This window comes from Dermacentor albipictus, chromosome 10 (assembly GCF_038994185.2).
Source record: "Dermacentor albipictus isolate Rhodes 1998 colony chromosome 10, USDA_Dalb.pri_finalv2, whole genome shotgun sequence".
Taxonomy (NCBI): domain Eukaryota; kingdom Metazoa; phylum Arthropoda; class Arachnida; order Ixodida; family Ixodidae; genus Dermacentor; species Dermacentor albipictus.
Window position 1 is genome coordinate 14,024,856 of NC_091830.1, and position 16,757 is coordinate 14,041,612.

The 16,757-nt window shown below is 44.2% G+C and overlaps 1 protein-coding gene and 1 long non-coding RNA gene across 6 annotated transcripts in view; one reads left to right on the top strand and one right to left on the bottom strand.

Annotated features, from left to right (window-relative positions):
• The window catches only part of ACC (acetyl-CoA carboxylase), a 102,506-nt gene extending 88,430 nt beyond the window's left edge, over positions 1-14,076 (bottom strand). For 3 of the 5 annotated variants that reach the window (XM_065448976.1, XM_065448977.1, XM_065448974.1), the window contains exon 1: positions 13,839-14,076. In XM_065448976.1, coding sequence (XP_065305048.1) covers positions 13,839-14,061 — 223 coding nt within the window. In that variant the 5' untranslated portion in view covers positions 14,062-14,076. Of the gene's footprint in view, positions 1-2,374; positions 2,478-4,177; positions 4,402-13,838 lie in introns of those variants that run through there. The other 2 variants (XM_065448980.1, XM_065448978.1) reach the window with 2 other exon arrangements.
• On the top strand, positions 4,181-7,182 carry LOC135915821 (uncharacterized). Its single transcript, XR_010568755.1, has 2 exons — positions 4,181-4,312; positions 4,400-7,182. It is a non-coding gene; the product is annotated as an uncharacterized lncRNA (long non-coding RNA).
• Positions 14,077-16,757: the final 2,681 nt, after the last annotated feature.

Sequence of the window (16,757 nt, forward strand, 5' to 3'; positions counted from 1 at the left end):
TTCGTTTCGATATTAATAAACGATTCCTTATTCCTTTCGCCGCTGTCAAATCCTACGTGAAGGGGGAGCGATTTTCTGCCGCATTTCAGCAACCATAGCAAAGCGTTTACACCTCAGCAGTCGTAACATGCATAGTCACAGAAATAGCGATGCTATAAAACGTCTTCCTGTTTCGTATATAGCAGGTCACGACAAAATTTGGCGGCGCCATAAAACACGCATAAAGGTGAAAAATAACATCAGGATGCCATTTGGTATTTAGAGGAAGCATTAGCTCAGGGCCAACCCCGATGCTGCCGATCCATACATACAAAAGCTTTGAAGAGAAAACCGCTGGACCAACCGACCGAATGAAATGTGTTGTGTTTGATAGTGAAAGTTAAAGTCTCGTGACCGTAGCAAGGAAAATTCTAACTCAGGGCGTGGAATTTTTCAATTTTTCACTATATTTTAATTTTTGTTTTTTCAATACAACAAACCTCATCAAGATCAAGTTCGATGGAATGGTTGGCGAGAAAAAGCGATTTCTCCATTCCCATAGATTTGGATAGGAACTTCCGAGCTAAAGCTTCCTCTCAATGAAGGAATTGGATCCCAACAGACCTAAAAAAAACAAGGAAAAGAAACGTGACAAATGTCTGGAGAAATATACGAGCGAATCTGCAAAAGAAACGATCCTGAACACACAGATAATGGTCGCAGCCACAAACAGCTATGAGCTGTGAATATTAGCTTATGACTATGCAATAAAATATATAAATATACAACTGGCTATAGGCTCAGTCAAATTATGCAGTAATGTTTTTCGTTCCCTCGCATCGAGCAGGAACGATGAGCGATGAAACATGTATTTAACTACAGCAATTATCCGCTTCATGGTAAGCATGCCTAAGCTTCATGATATGTTGATGATGATAACGAATGCACATACTGGCCCATACCCACAACGAAAGATTGCCCGGATCAGACCCGCCGTGTATTTTTATGATTGTGAGAACTTCATTCTTGATAAAAACGATATATATATATATATATATATATATATATATATATATATATATATATATATATATATATATATATATATATATATATATATATATATATATATATATATATATATATATATATATATATTTGTGTGTATGTGTGTGTGTGTGTGTTTTCGTCGTTTCGGCCGGGCCCCTGCTGAAACGACGAAATTAAATAATTCTTGTATTTGAGCCGAATTATTCGAAGAGACAGACATTACCAGCACGAGAAATCGAAACACACATACATCTAATTAACAATAAATCACTAATTAACTTTCTAATTAATTATATTACGGTATACAATGCAATTTAGGAACTGTAGCCGGTGAGCTTGCAAGACGTGTCCACTTAGAATTAATTTCCGGGATGACACCAGTTTCGATATTTTATTTCCCAAAGTATAAGCGTTGCAGTTACTTTTGTGCTGCAATGCATAAAGGAATGCTTTGTTGAAAAAAAACGCAAGCGGTACAACAGTGCATTTTTACGGCAAGTTTGACGGCGCATAATCTCCAAATGCTTCATCCTGGAAGTTCATTCCAAGTGGATATGCCTTGCAAACTCATCGGCTACAATTCGTAAATTGCAGTATGCGCTGTAAGTAATTTATTCAAAAAACAATTAGTGAATTTTGATAATTAGTTGGATGTATGTTTCGATTTCTTGTTCAAGTAATGTGAGCCTCTCTCAATAATCAAGCTGAAGGACTAGAAATATGTTATCTGAGGCAGACTATATAAAAATCCATAAAGCTTTGAAGTAACCTCTCTCTCTCTCTCTCTCTCTCTCTCTCTCTCTATATATATATATATATATATATATATATATATATATATATATATATATATATATATATATATATATATATATATATATATATATATATTCGACTCTTGCTCGCACCATATAAATTTTTGTACAATTATGACACTATACCCAGAACACACGTCCAACTGGCCGCCCATTGAGATGACACCACGAAATCCAAATTGCCCATCCACAAAAAATACAACTTCGTTTTGTGAAAATTCGGACAACTAAGTGATGTTAACAGAACTCTACTACGTCAACACAGGGATTCAGTGGACACTTTTGTTTGCGGTCCCTCTTTCCTCGTTCCGCGGAGCGTAATTAGCGCTTGACCCCGAATAATATGTATACGATACAACCTGCGTATCACACTATGCAGTTATAGAAAGCAAGCGCACAGAGATCAAACGAAAGAAAGCAAAAACGAAAACGGGGGACGGCAAAGTTGCTGGGAAAGTGAGGAAGAGGAAAACAAGGCCCGGCGCTACCGGCCTTTTTTTCTTTTTCTCGAGGTTTCAAGATGCACTCACGGGGACGCCTCTTGGTCGCCCGCCGAACAGCCTTGACTCCCAGCAGGACCAGTATAAAGCGGAAGAGAACTTGCAGCCATGCGAGCATGTTATGCGAACGTGCCGCGCAGCGGCTACTTCGCATGCAGACGACACGGAATCAGCAGACGACGCCGCGTCGATCGTCTGCTACGCCGTCTGCGGCTGAGGGGGTGCAGCGGAGTGCGCGTGACGCCCGAATACGAAACTAAGCCGGAAACGGTCGGTCGCCATCCGAAAGTAACTACCTTTTTCTTTCTATTTTTTATTTCACCGAGCAAGAGGAAAAGGAAAGACGTGAAGCCATTTCTTTTGTCTTCTTTTTTCAATTTCGCACTCTGCTCCGATGCCTTGTATACGTGCTTCCTTGTAGCAGTGATTCGGGAGCAACAGTTCACGCGGTACCGGGTTTTCCTGCTGAAAAACCGGCGTCCTACTTAACGACCGCTTGAAGGAAGGAATTGCCATTTTCCAGCGCTCGCAGGCATGTTTTCCTTTTTTTTTCTGGACTTATGTTTCCGAACTTCACTTTCGTAATGTGCCCACAATGTCGTGAGGCGTATTTCGTTTTACCTATTTTTTTATTCACTAAGGGCGCTAAAGTATATGGCGAGCTAAATTTAGCCTTTTGGAAACGTCTTTGCACGCTACAATAGACCCAAGTCTAATCTCTCAGCTGAATTTCTTTCCTACGACGACAGTACTGTCATGGAACTCTGACAGAGTTCCATGACACGGTTACCGTTAGTCAAACTATTGTAATTAAATATCAATCACTTTTCTTGCCTAGACTAAATATAACTATATTACGCTGTGAATAGCGCTATTCCAAAAGGTTCTTCACAAAGTGTAACCCGCGCACACCCTCACAAAAAGTGGAGACATCACTTTGCTCTCACTAATTGTTGTAGCATAATAATTTACAACCTTTAAAACTAGGTTAATTATTATCTATCATATTTCTTCACAATGGAAACTGACGCAATTCACAGGCCCCACAACAGCGTCCCATGGTTTAGAAAACACTGGCTTCAACATTGGGCTGTGCGTATGTTGGTATATGATCCCTAGAATCACATCGCCCATGTTTTACACCCTATCATTCCTGGATGCAGCAATCAGGTGACATATCGCTTTAAACGACACCTCGCTTATAGCGTGTGATGCGTATTTGCGTTCTATCTTGCATTGGCGATTGGTCTTGTGCGACTAACTGTCAATATCAAATTGCAGACGCACACTTCTAAAACAACCACCCTTCCCCCCTTTGAAAAGATAACATAAGAAGGATTTTTCTTTGTCTATTGCAGACAGGAAAGTCACGACTACCACAATTTAACACACGTGCCAGTCTTAAAAACAAACCGTCACCCATACAACACAAACAAATGCAATTCACTGAACTGTCATGCCGCATCTGAGTCGACGAAGTCAAAATAGTCACGAACGATAATGTACATGGCAATCGTCAGGGTAAAGGTAAATTGCAGACGACATCGTCGCCTGCACAACGCCTAACGGTCACGCATCAGGCGAGAGTCAGATAAATGTGATCACGTACCGTGCGCGCTACATTTAAATATAACACAACAGTATTGCTACCAACTGAATTAACACCACAAATCAGCTATTTTCTCGGCAAATAGTAACTGATATGATATTGAACGGGAACACAGATGAGCTGCTACGATCTTGAATTAAGCACGCCTTTGAAGTTGAGGAATGAGAAGAAAGTGGATTTTTGTAAACGATATACGAGATAAAACAATTTAAAAAAATGCTCACCCGTCGACGAAGACGTGTCCATAATCCAAAAGCACGGAGGGCGGACTTCCGTCCTCTTCTCAAAGAAGTCCAAGGGTGCAGAAGAGATCACACCAGTTGAAATGTAGAAGGACGGTGATCAAGATCAACTAACGGGTGAGCAAACACTTTCGCGGGCGCTTCCACGCCACCAATAATAGGCGGCCACTTTATTTTCTTCTTTCTTTTTTTCCTCGTCAGTAGGCGCAAAGCGCTGTCGTCAGTGAGCAGACGACGCTGGAAGAAGCAGAAGTGCAGACGGCGCACACGTGGTACGTACGGGACTACCCCACCACCGCCTGCATGGCCTGGTGCACGTGTGAGCTGGTCATAATTTTTCTTTTCTTTTCCTCACATAGCCCTCGAGCGTTTTATCCTTTCCTCGTAGACCGCACCACCACGGTCACACGACGACGTCCGACGGCGAATCCTGTCTTCTGGCCTTCCCGGTCCCGTCCTTCGGAAGACCGGTGGTGGGAGAGATCGAGAGAGAGAGTATCGCGCGGAGATGCGAACAGCAGCCGAATGGGGCCGAGAGCAGACGACGAAGGTGCAGGTCACAAAATTACTGCTGTACGACGTTGCCAGACCACTTTCGTTCTTGCGCTGCCAGATACAGTGCGCTTGTCGACTTCGCTTTTTTTTTCTTCTTCTCTTTGTTAGTGCTCAGTCCATTCGCCAAGGGATCATAATTTCGCTTCATCAGCAACGATTCAGGTATGGACAACGAGCAGCCACGTGGCCTACGAGGAAGCAGCAGACGAAATCCCCTCGAGAGGAAACAGCTCGATGACGAAATTTATTCGGAAGTGACGTTGATCCCTTCTTCCCACTGCCCGTTTCTTTCTCATAAGCGAATTGAGAGGGACCAAGAGCAACAACGTTGATCTTGCGTGGTAGTGCAAAGTACAAAGCGAGCGAGTGGTCTTCCGTGGCACCGAGGCACCCTACAGCGTTCAAGGAAGAGCAGCCCATAGAGTTTCCTACAAAAACTACTTGTAGGAAATACTATGGAGCAGCCGACCATGGTTGTGGAGCAGACGACGAAAATGGCCAGCAGTTGCCAGACGACATTTTCTTGGAGTCGCTTCGCGCCTTCTGTTCGCGCGGTGTTTCGTTTGTTTTTCATTTTACGCCCGGTCGTCCGCTCCGCGGGCCCAGAACAAGCAACCTTGACGGGACAAACAACGCGGAGCCGTTTTTCTAGCGACTGTTTTTGAGCGGGAAAGTTATTCCCAGTAACATGACCTTCGAGCTAAATGCTCTGCTCCATCTAATCACTACAAGCGGCCCTTTCAACCTCCTGTTCTAGGGTCACTACTCGCCATGTTTAATTGATGAGCTTTTTTTTTGTTTCTTCGTCTAGATGCTGAAACGCCGATACACAATTGTGGCACTGACGTGGCGCTTTCTGTTACTTGGTAGAAAGAACGCTTGCTATTTATGCACTGAGAAATAGCATAGTAAATGAGAAAGAAACATATTCACGGGAGTGACCAATATACGGAACAAGCGATCTGACCTTAAACGGTACAGACTGCGTATGCCCATGAGCCTGGATCGAAACGTAAACAGGAAATGACTGATCAGATCAACGCAATGTACTTTACGCGTAGCTACATGTAGCAGGTTTCTAAGCATACGCAATAGCTGTCACAAGTGTGCGTTCAGGAGTCTGAACATGGTAACGCAACAACGCATTTGAGTAGCTTCGGAATTGCTCGTGTGTGAATTTCAGCTGATATGCTGTGCACGCTCTGATTACATATGCATGAGAGCAAAATAACGTATTACTCCCCTATGACTCATTTCGTCGCTTAAAGGAGTAAGTTGTAGCCATTTTTTTTTCGCTAGAAGCGTGCACAGGTATACACCCTGAATGAACCGAGAAGCTTTTTAACTCTCGATCCGCAACATGAAAACAGCTTGTTGACCACCTTAAGAAGTAGTACAGCAAGAAATGAGACGTGATTATCTACGTTGATGCAATTGACAAACATGCTAAAAGGCTATACGCCCTCCTGACCTTTTCTCAGCACATATACTGTAGACCACGATGTCGACATTCCTTCATTGGATGTAAGTGTGTACTGATGGCAACGTAAAATAACTGTTAATTCTATGCTCTTGTGTGTTTTACAGATTGACCTGAATTTTAAAAAATTAGATAAGGCATGTTTACTCAGTTAATTAAGATAACTATAAGGTTTTCCTTGCTAGTGCCATTGCGTGATACACAAATTAGCAATTAAACTAACAGCTCGAAAGTAGAACTTGCAGAATGAAACCACGGCACTGAATTCCAACTTATTTATTCTTTTCGGAGCTCAAGTTATTGAATGGTTGTTGTACGCGAATCGTACAAAAACTATTGTTCCGAGATGAATAAACCAGTTGGGAGTTAGTGCCGTGTTTTTGTCCCTTTTTTCCTTGGTCCAAGTTTTACCATCCCGCTGTTAGTATTTTTACCTCCAACCAACTAGCCCGAACCTGCACAAATGAGCAAACTATAGCTGACTACTGCCAACTATAAAATACAACACAGAAAGGGAACGAGTGAGCATAACGAATTAAACTCTTCATTTTTTAATGCACTGTGCACTTTCTGACATCTGCCACTGCTAATGTCTTGCTATTGCTAATGCCACTGCTAATGCCACTGCCTTGTTCAAGAAAATTTTCTTGATACAACGGAACAGGGAGTATATGTACAATGGAACACTGCATTCGTTATTGTATTGCTATTTTATAAGTTATAATATTTTACTTTATAGGTGACCCGATCCATCAACATCGCTGCTGATGAATTATGCGCTCATGTCTCTCCTGGAGAATGAAACGAAGAAATAACAAGCTATATAAACGTCTGTTCGCCAGCGCAAGCAGAAGGCAAAATTCATCTGCTCAGTGGCCAACTGCAACAGGACCTCACTTTGGCTGAATTTGTTATGAGTATTACGCGCCACTAAAGCAATTTTGTTTTTGAAGCCGCAGGGCTGGTAATTGCATAGCCTTCTGGTTAGCAGTATTTAAGCATGTGCCTTAAGCAGACGACGCGTGCACTTGGTGGCTGTCACGATGACGTAAGCACGTCCGAGCACGCCCTCCGAGATTCTGTCAGCTAAAGCCCTGTCAGCGCGCCGCGAGCGCCCCCTTATCTCGGAAGACATGCTAAACAGGCCGCGGACTCTAGGTCACGCGTCACTTCCGGCTAGCGGTTATGGTGGCCTTTCTTTCAGCTTCGGTGTGAAAAGGGGCTATTCTTTCCAGCTTTCTGTCACGGCTTCGCTCCTACATTAAACGTCGAATTTTGCATGGGGGCTCACGTATATTTACATTATCTTAAGCTAGGCTGTTTTTAGTCTAAAATTATGCTGCAGTTGCTGCAGCCTTATGCGTACGCTCCTGTTTTAAAAACACGGCGTTCATATCCAAGAGTCAGCCACGTACCGGTGGAACTGGACGCCGTAACATTCAACTCAGCAACGACGAGTCTCAAACATGAATGCCTAATCATTCAAATCGAAAGCGTGCGTACAAGAAGGAAAGAAAGAACGAAACTGATAAAGAGAGAAATGAATCCTAAATACTGCACATCGAACTCTTTCCTCCTGTCGGTGCCTCAAACTGTTTTGTACGAGCCGAGGCGAGGGGGAATGAAATAACTTAACCTTGTTATTCCCGACCTTGTATCGACTCGCACCAATGCACGAACTTATCTGCTGTCCATATCGCTGTATATTCGCGCAGCAGTACTAGACTAGCCACTGTAGCAGTACGAAAAAAAGATACTGCCGCAGTGTTGGCGACCGCACTGGCAGCACGAGCGTGCTGTGCGCGCGATAACAGCGTGGCACTGGTCTTCGATTAGCCGACGGCCGACACTCCACCTTCAGCAAAGCTGCAAGGTTTTTTTTATATAATAAAAAACATTACGGGATGGAGAACTCGGTTGGTAGGAGAGAACTATATATAGTCGGCCAGGGTGGGCAAGGTGACTGTGCGTTTATTCACGAATAGATAATTTCTTAACCGAAGTTTAAAATGCGGAAACAAAGAAAGCTGTAAGACAGGGAAAATCCGTGAGTTTGTTTCGATGCGCATTTGAATATGACGCAAAGAGAAAAAAAAAGAAAGAAAACAGAATGACGAAATGGATCGGTAGCACAAAGGCACTGTGCGTCTCCGATCCCTTTCATTGGCCTGTTTTTCTTTAATATATGTTTCGCGCCAAAGACTAAAAATATTTTTTTACCGTTCGAGAGCTTATCTTGTCGCCCAACTTGTCCTCGCTACTTTCCTGTCAGCAACGCCATGACACCTTGACAGACGCATGGCGTTCGTGATCGAAGGTACAGGACAGAAACACTAAATATTTGTATAACAGCGATGAAGTATTATTTAAAAAGTCTGATTTCGCTTTGAGAGGTTGGTTACTACAACGAAAAAAGGCCAAACTTTCCGTTTTTTTTTTAATTTCGCCCCGAAGCCCCAGCGCAAGTACACTCTTAGGCAAAGTTGCACCCTTTGGCTTGCCCATTCTGCCACACAACGATAATCATTATCTGTCTTGATGTGTTTCCTTTCTTTAACGCTGCGAGCCCGGAACTTTCCAGTAACGAACGGCACGCGCGTTATCAGAAGGGGCACTCCGAAGGGTGTAAACTGTTCTATGCTGATAACGCGCGTGCCATTCACTCTAAGAACAGTTTACACCCTTTGGCTTGCCCCTTCTGCCACGCAAAAATAATCGTCATCTGCCTTGATGCATTTCCTTTCTTTATCGCTGCGAGCCCGGAACTTTCCAGTAACGAACGGCACGCGCGTTATCAGCATAGAACAGTTTACACCCTTTGGAGTGCCTCTTCTGATAACGCGCGTGCCGTTCGTCACTGGAAAGTTCCGGGCTTGCAGCGATAAAGAAAGGAAACGCATCAAGGCAGATGACGATTATTTTTGCGTGGCAGAAGGGGCAAGCAAAGGGTGTAAACTGTTCTTAGAGTGTTCGTTACTGGAAAGCACCGGGCTCGCAGCGTTAAAGAAAGGAAACGCACCAAGGCAGATAACGATTATTGTTGTGTGTAAGAAGGGGCAAGCCAAAGGGCGTAACTTTGCCTAAGAGCGTACGTGAGCGTGACGTCATGGGTGTCAATGTAGTTCCTCATTCTTGGGGTCGTTTTTGCGCAGTAACAAAAGTTCTCATAGTCCCCAAGAAAATTTAAAAAAATAAAAATTTGGGGGTTTTAGGTGCCAAAACCACGTTCTGGTCATGAGGCACGAGGTAGCGAGAAACTGGGTAATAATTTTGATCGCCTGGGGTTCTTTAACGCGCACCTAAATTCAAGTACACGAGCCGCCCTCATCTTACGGCACCGCACCAGGGACCTCGAACGCAGGAGCGCGACACCATGGCTACTATGCAAACTACACCCGCCGTGGTTGCTCAGTGGCTATGGTGTTGGGCTGCTGAGCACGAGGTCGCGGGATCGAATCCCGGCCACGGCGGCCGCATTCCGATGGGGGCGAAATGCGAAAACACCCGTGTGCTTAGATTTAGGTGCACGTTAAAGAAACCCAGGTGGTCAAAATTTCCAGAGTCCTCCACTACGGCGTGCCTCATAATCAGAAAGTGGTTTTGGCACGTAAAACCCCAAATATTATATTACTATGCAATCTACCGCGACGCGGATCTCGAAATTCGCAAAGTCCAGACTTTGGCTCCTTTAGGATATGCGTCGTAGTGCAGCATTCTGGTATACTGTGTAGTCAAAAAAATTATAGCAAAACATTTATACAATAAATTTAAGTGGGCCCGGATATACGGCGTCAATATTTATGACGTCCTGGCGAACAACAGGGGGAGCTTCAATGTGGCGTCATCAGACGTATTTCGTTTCCACGTTGTTGTTTTCTTCCTGTCGTAATCAGGCCTCCTCTCACGGCATTACTGTAGACTCCTAACGGTATACCGTAACGGTAGTCCTCACGGTAGCCCGCAGATTAACTTAACCTAACAAGCTAGCCTAACCCAATTTTCTTATTGTGTCCTTTCAAAGAAAGGAAATGTACGCAAAATAAATGACGATTATGTTTGGGGGGCACGATAATGCTTCAAAGGGTGCTAACGTAAATCTTTCGTGCATTTCATCATCATCATCATCACCATCATCATCACCATCATCATTATCCTGGTTACTCCCACTGCAGGGCAAAGGCCTCTCCCATACTTCTCCAACAACCCCGGTCATGTACTAATTGTGGCCATGTCGTCCCTGCAAACTTCTTAATCTCATCCGCCCACCTAACTTTTTGCCGCCCCCTGCTATGCTTCCTTTCCCTTGGAATCCAGTCCGTAACCCTTAATGACCATCGGTTATCTTCCCTCCTCATTACATGCCCTGCCCATGCCCATTTCTTTTTCTTGATTTCAACTAACATGTCATTAACTCGCGTTTGTTCCCTCATCCAGTCTGCTCTTTTTTTATCGCTTAACGTTACACCCATCATTCTTCTTTCCATAGCTCGTTGCGTCGTCCTCAATACACGCACAAAATACACACAGAAAGGAGTGCTGGTGACTCTTTACAAGAGAGCGATTGCGTGCAGTGGCGTAGCGAGGAATTTTATTTTTTCATGGAGGGGAGGGGGTAGGGGTGTCTTAGTACGCACCTCCTCCTCCTCCCACACCTTCTAAGCAGGATATCCCAACGACGTCCAAAGGACGTACGCCAGTATGTTGTCTGAAATATTTTTTGTGCATTTACATATATACAGGAAGGAGTGCTGGCGAGCGACTCTCTACAATGGAGCGACTGCGTAGGCAGGAATTTTATTTATTTTTTTCATTGAGGGGAGGGGGTATAGGGGGTGTCTCAATTCAATGCGTACCTCCTCCTCCGCTCCTTACGGAGCAGCGGGCGAGGAAGATATCGAGGCACCCTAGGAGGGGGGAGGGGGGGGAGAGGGCAAGCCCTTGACCAGGAAGGGGTGGGGCTGAAGGCCTTTCCCAGCGATCTCCAATTATAATCCAGCGATAATCGTCCCCAGTCTTGTGTATACATTTCCTTATTTCAACCCTCCGCACTTGCCCCTGCTTGTGTATCAGGAAGCGCTCCATTGCAGCTTCTGGAGCGTTTCTTGTCCTAGAGAAAAAGTTGCCAGCCACTTTAGCACGAGCTCCAGAGGATGAGGGCGAAAGAGTGCGTGGAGACATTCGCTGCATTACTTGACATTTTGATTCGAATGCCTTGTTGCTTCCTATTACTGGTTTTCTCCCACAATAGGTCGTGGGTTCGAGTGCCTTAATTACATCTACATTTATTCACGGTGCCTTAATTAACACCAAAGGTAGTGGGTTCGAATCTCGACCTTCGCCATGTCAATTGGAATCCAACTTGGACATATGACCGGTTCGCCACATATCCTGGGGCTTGGTGGCAACTTGGAGCTTGGAGGCAACTTGAAGCTAGAATTTTGGTGCCGTAATGCCGGACAACTGATTTTATGACCCATGAGCCATCTAAAGCTTTCACCTTAATAATAGTCATCGATCTTGCACGACTTTTGACTCTTTAACGCTGCGTGTCCGGTGCTTCACGGTTAGGAACGGCACGCGTGTTTTCAGTGTGACATGTAGCATTCTCGACAGGAAAGTAGTGAGCGCCGTTTTCAAGAAAGGAAACGCAAGCAAGACAGATCACGATTATTTTGAAGGGGACGACATGGCCACAAAGGTTGTTAGCGTTTTATAGATCGTGCAAGTTCTTGTTGACTCCGTTATTCAGAGTTGTACACTCTCTCTGGCTGAGTATAGATGGTATGTTGTTTCATTGCGCCTGGGGATAGAGAGAACTTATTCCATTACTTCACAGGGAAGTACGAGGACGCCCATAAAGGCGTCCAAATAGGGGAAAAACACCTACTCGTGCAAAAAGGAGTCACTGGAAGCGCCTTTCATTTTTCTTAGAACACACGGGTGAAAGAAAAACGAGTGAAAAAAATGCGTCGGGGGATATACATAAAACTTGCTCTGTTGCTCGCATGAACCTAATACAGCTAGAGCACGCTGAGCACGAGGTCGCGGGATCGAATCCCGGCCACGGCGGCTGCATTTCGATGCGGGCGAAATGTGAAAACACCCGTGTACTTAGATTTAGGTGCACGGTAAAAGAACCCCAGGTGGTCGAAATTTCAGGAGTCCTCCACTACGGCGTGCCTCATAATCAGAAAGTGGTTTTGGCACGTAAAACCCCATAATATTCATATATATAGCTAGAGAAGACTGCAAGAAAATCCCGATCTGTGTGAATGTGAACTTGCCATAGTCAAACCCGCTATGCTCTGCATTGAAAGTGCGACTAAAGCAAGAAAAACGATCCCATGCTCGTTTTTCGTTGATATATTCGTAATATATTTTTTCTGCGCGCAAATCGTCGTTCACATGCTTACTGTCTCTACAGTTTTATTAGCGTATTGTTTATAATACCTGTCAGGTTCGCATTATGTTGTGTTAAAACAACACGCGTGTGTAGTTTTGAAGTTTCTTTAGTTTAGGACTACTTCCTGCGTAAGAGTGTTATCAACGTGTATTCTGACATGTCGATATATATTAAATTTAGATAGAAAAAGAAATGAGTCAGGCGTCGTTCAACTCGGAGGCTTAGGCGAGGAGGAAAGGGCTAACGATCGCGTCTTTAAGTAAGCGCGAACCGATCACAGATGTTTCCCGTATATATACTCAAAAAATGCTGGCGTCAACTGAGAGACAGATGTTAGGAAAGCGCTCAAATACCCGCGTCAACTGTCGAACAGAGGTTAGGAAAGCGCACACGTGCTGGCATTAAACAGTCTATGGCGAAAACAAAGTGCGTCATAACCCAGCCGAGAGCGTATCGACGGAAGTCTAAAAAAAAAACGGACACGCGTGTTCCCTTTCTTTTTTTTCGCTTTCTTTCTGAAAAGACACACTAGAACACCGCATGGCGGCAAAGATGTATGAGATAAGCTGCCGGAAAATGCATTTATAAACGCACTTGTACTGCTCTCCCAGAGTATACTCTTCTTACCTCCTGGGGGTGGCCGAGTACCAATTTGCTTTCGTATTTTTAACAGCGAAAGCAATTCACTTTTGTTACTCAATCACTTTTATTACGCAAAAATATTACGCAATCTTATTACAAAATATTATTACGCATTAACATTACATAATCACTGTTATTACTTGTAATCGTCTCTAATCGCAGTAAAACGGTACATGCAGCTGTTATTTCTGTTATTTCTCACGGCACCAAAAGCTCCTGAAATAAGATAGTAATGCGGACGTAATAAAAACGATGCCATAGCAACAACACACATACGACAAACACTCTAAAGGCAACAACAGGATGACAGCTGACACAGGCCTCGATATATTAAATCATGCAGCTTGCAAAGATGTTACAAAGCTTACAAAGAGTCCAAACGTATTTGGACTCCCACCGGCTGTCACAATACCTTGAGTCACGCTTTTCAACGCGTCGGATTTTGTTTCCAAACAGACGTGACAACCCACGCCCACTGGAAGCAGACGACACTGCAGCCAGTACGAAACCGAAACCGAAATGATATCAGAAGGCGGGAAAACGAATGACGAAGAAGCGCTTACCCTCGACAGTTCGTTGAGTGACTGCGTCCAGCGTCTGCTTCAGCGTATCCGTTTGCACACTTTGCGACTGTTCCTTTTCGTCAACTCTCCGACCACTCGCCGCCCTCAGCGACTCCAACAGCGATCGAACAGCAGCTAACGCCGCGCACACTATCGCGATAATCATCGCCACCACAACTTCGTTTTCCTCCTCTTCGCCGGTGGCGTTGTCCGCGTTGCCCATGGCCGCGGAAAGGCTATGCCCTCGGGGCTCCCCCGGACTATTCCTAGTCCGCTGTATATATCACGTGATGCGATTCCTTATCTCCAATATCTGTACCTCCGCAGCGCAGTGTATGCAGGTCCTCCAAGGCTTTCCGCCGTATAACAGCCGATCTCTGCTGCGTGTGCGACGTACGTGTGCAGCAGCAGCGGCCCGAGTGAAATGGTGCGATCGTCTGTCTGGATGGATGCGAAACTGTCGCGAGATTCCTAGCCTTGGGTGTTCGAGAAGGCGGGGGAGGTACACGGCGTCGTCTTATCGTCTCCGGTTCGAGCTAAAGCAGGAGCCAGCAGAAGATGTGGTGATAGCCGCGACCTGTCTCTATACTATATTATTCTAGGCTGCGAAAGGAGACTCGTATCTCTCAGAACTCCTCGATTCCCTTCCTCGGTACCCGTCTCGTCTGCAGCGCGATTTCATGTCTCAGGAACAGATAACAGATTAGAATCCGAAAAGGAAAGTAGATAAGAAGAGTGACACAGCGTCGCAAACCACAGCGACGCGCATTTCTTCTTTTGGAGCAAGTGTTTTGAATGAACGAAGAAATTATGCGGTATCCAGAGGTGTTCGTTCAGAAGTTTCACGCGAAAGAAATTCTGCGACAGACAACAATATAAAAATTCGTCGCCAACCGAAACCATCACCGCCCTTAAAGAAATGCCCAGCCACGCAGTGTATACATAAAAAATGCATCTAGGGCTAAAAATGACTGACTCCTGGAAAACTGACTCCTGGAAAGTCCAGGTCGTCTGCGGAAGCCGGTGCACGGTCATAACTGTTCAAAAAATTAAGACGCTAAAGCAAAACACTAAATCAGTTTAAGCTAATAAACATAATCTTTCACATTGCTATTTTCGTTAATTTCGCTTTAAGACGTTGATTTCTAGAAAAAAAGGCCAAAGTTGCACAGTTTGAATTTCGTGGCGAAAACCCCGTCTCGATACGCCAGTGTGACGTCACGGATTTCAGATTTTTTCTTCTTGCATTTGGGCGTTGCAGGAGCTGCAGTAAAAGCGATTTCTAAGAATTTTATAAGTGCAGTCATTGGCTCTTTTAGAATTCAATCCATTTCTAGGCGCGAGTAGACACAGTCGAAACCCATGACACGACGATATGGTACGGGAACTTCAAGGAGAGGTCTCCACCTGCCTTCTGTTCCTGTCTCTTATCTGACTTACCAATCCTCTTATCGTGGTAACATCGTTGTTCCCTTTTTTTTGTACAAAAGTACTTTACTAAAATACCACAAATCCTTCAAGACATGCTTCTGACTTACAATTACACTACCATTACAAAAACGACTCAAACCTTTCATTCATGAAATTAGGTATGCATTCATGATGACCATCAAGTCGCGTGTACTATAAGCATGTTGCTCAAGATGACTCTGCTGCCATGCAGTGTAACGCACACGTACAACTGACATATATGATATACTTCAATATTACCCTCATCACGAACGATTTTTACAGCATGTGGAACTTGCTAGTTAAAAAAGGGGGTTAAAGTTTAGTTATACAGGATTGTATACAAGGTGTGCCAGCTATGTTACCCAAGCTGTCGAAAACAAAAACCTGCTATATTATAATATCATGAGACCTATACGGTCTTCGATCATCAGCACTCTTCCGCCACCAGGATATGTTTCTGCGTACTAATTAGCTAGGTTATCAGAGAAAATAAATCGAAAACAGTTCCTTTTAATCTATGAATTAGGAGCATGAGTTCTAATTGAAAAGCTATTCTTGCATCCTCGTCTTTCTCAGCGCCGGCTATGTACTGCGTAATTATCTTTCTTTTTCTTCGCAGCAAGCGAAATACGAAAAATGGCGCGTGATTACGCCACCCACGGGCCAACACATTTTTTATAATAACCGCACTACGTTATCATAGGAGTGAATCAGTGCACACGTTGTCGCTGGTCTACCAAACGTGGTGGCCAATCAGAAGTGGCGCACGTCAGGAACACATCAGTCAGGAACGCCTCTATTCGTCTGGCCTGCTAATACCGTTCCCGACATACGGGGTGATTTATTCAGACCATCCAGCATTTTTTTTAAATCACCCGTGGCAGATAGCGTAATTGTTGTCCTTGAGCTGGATTACTAGAATTGCCACATTACTCGTACAAGAAATCGAAATGCATTATATGGATTAAGTAACAAAAAATATTAAGTGAACTTTTTATTTGTTACTTTCCGGAACGTATATATTGCAATTTACGAATTGTTGCGGATGAGATTGCAAGGCATATCCACTTGGAACGATTTCTATGGATGGCAGAGGTTTCGAGATATGAGCCATGGAACTTGCGGTGAAAATGCCCTATTGTTCCACGTATACTTGCTTAATAAACCGCCGTTTTATGCACTGAAGCACAAAAATAACTGGAGTGGCCATGTATTTCGTCGCACACTTTGGGAATGAATATTTCGAAACCGGTGTCATCATGAAAGTTCGTTCCAAGTGGTATCGGCGAATTTTCAGGATGACACCAGTGATATACTGGAATGATACTCCTTGCGAACTAATGGAAACAATTCGCTTTTTGCAATACGTGCTGTGAATTAACTAACTAAAAGTGATTAATTATAAGTGAATTTTGTCGATTCGTCGATTATGCATTTCAATTTCTCGTGCATGTGTAATGTTCGCCC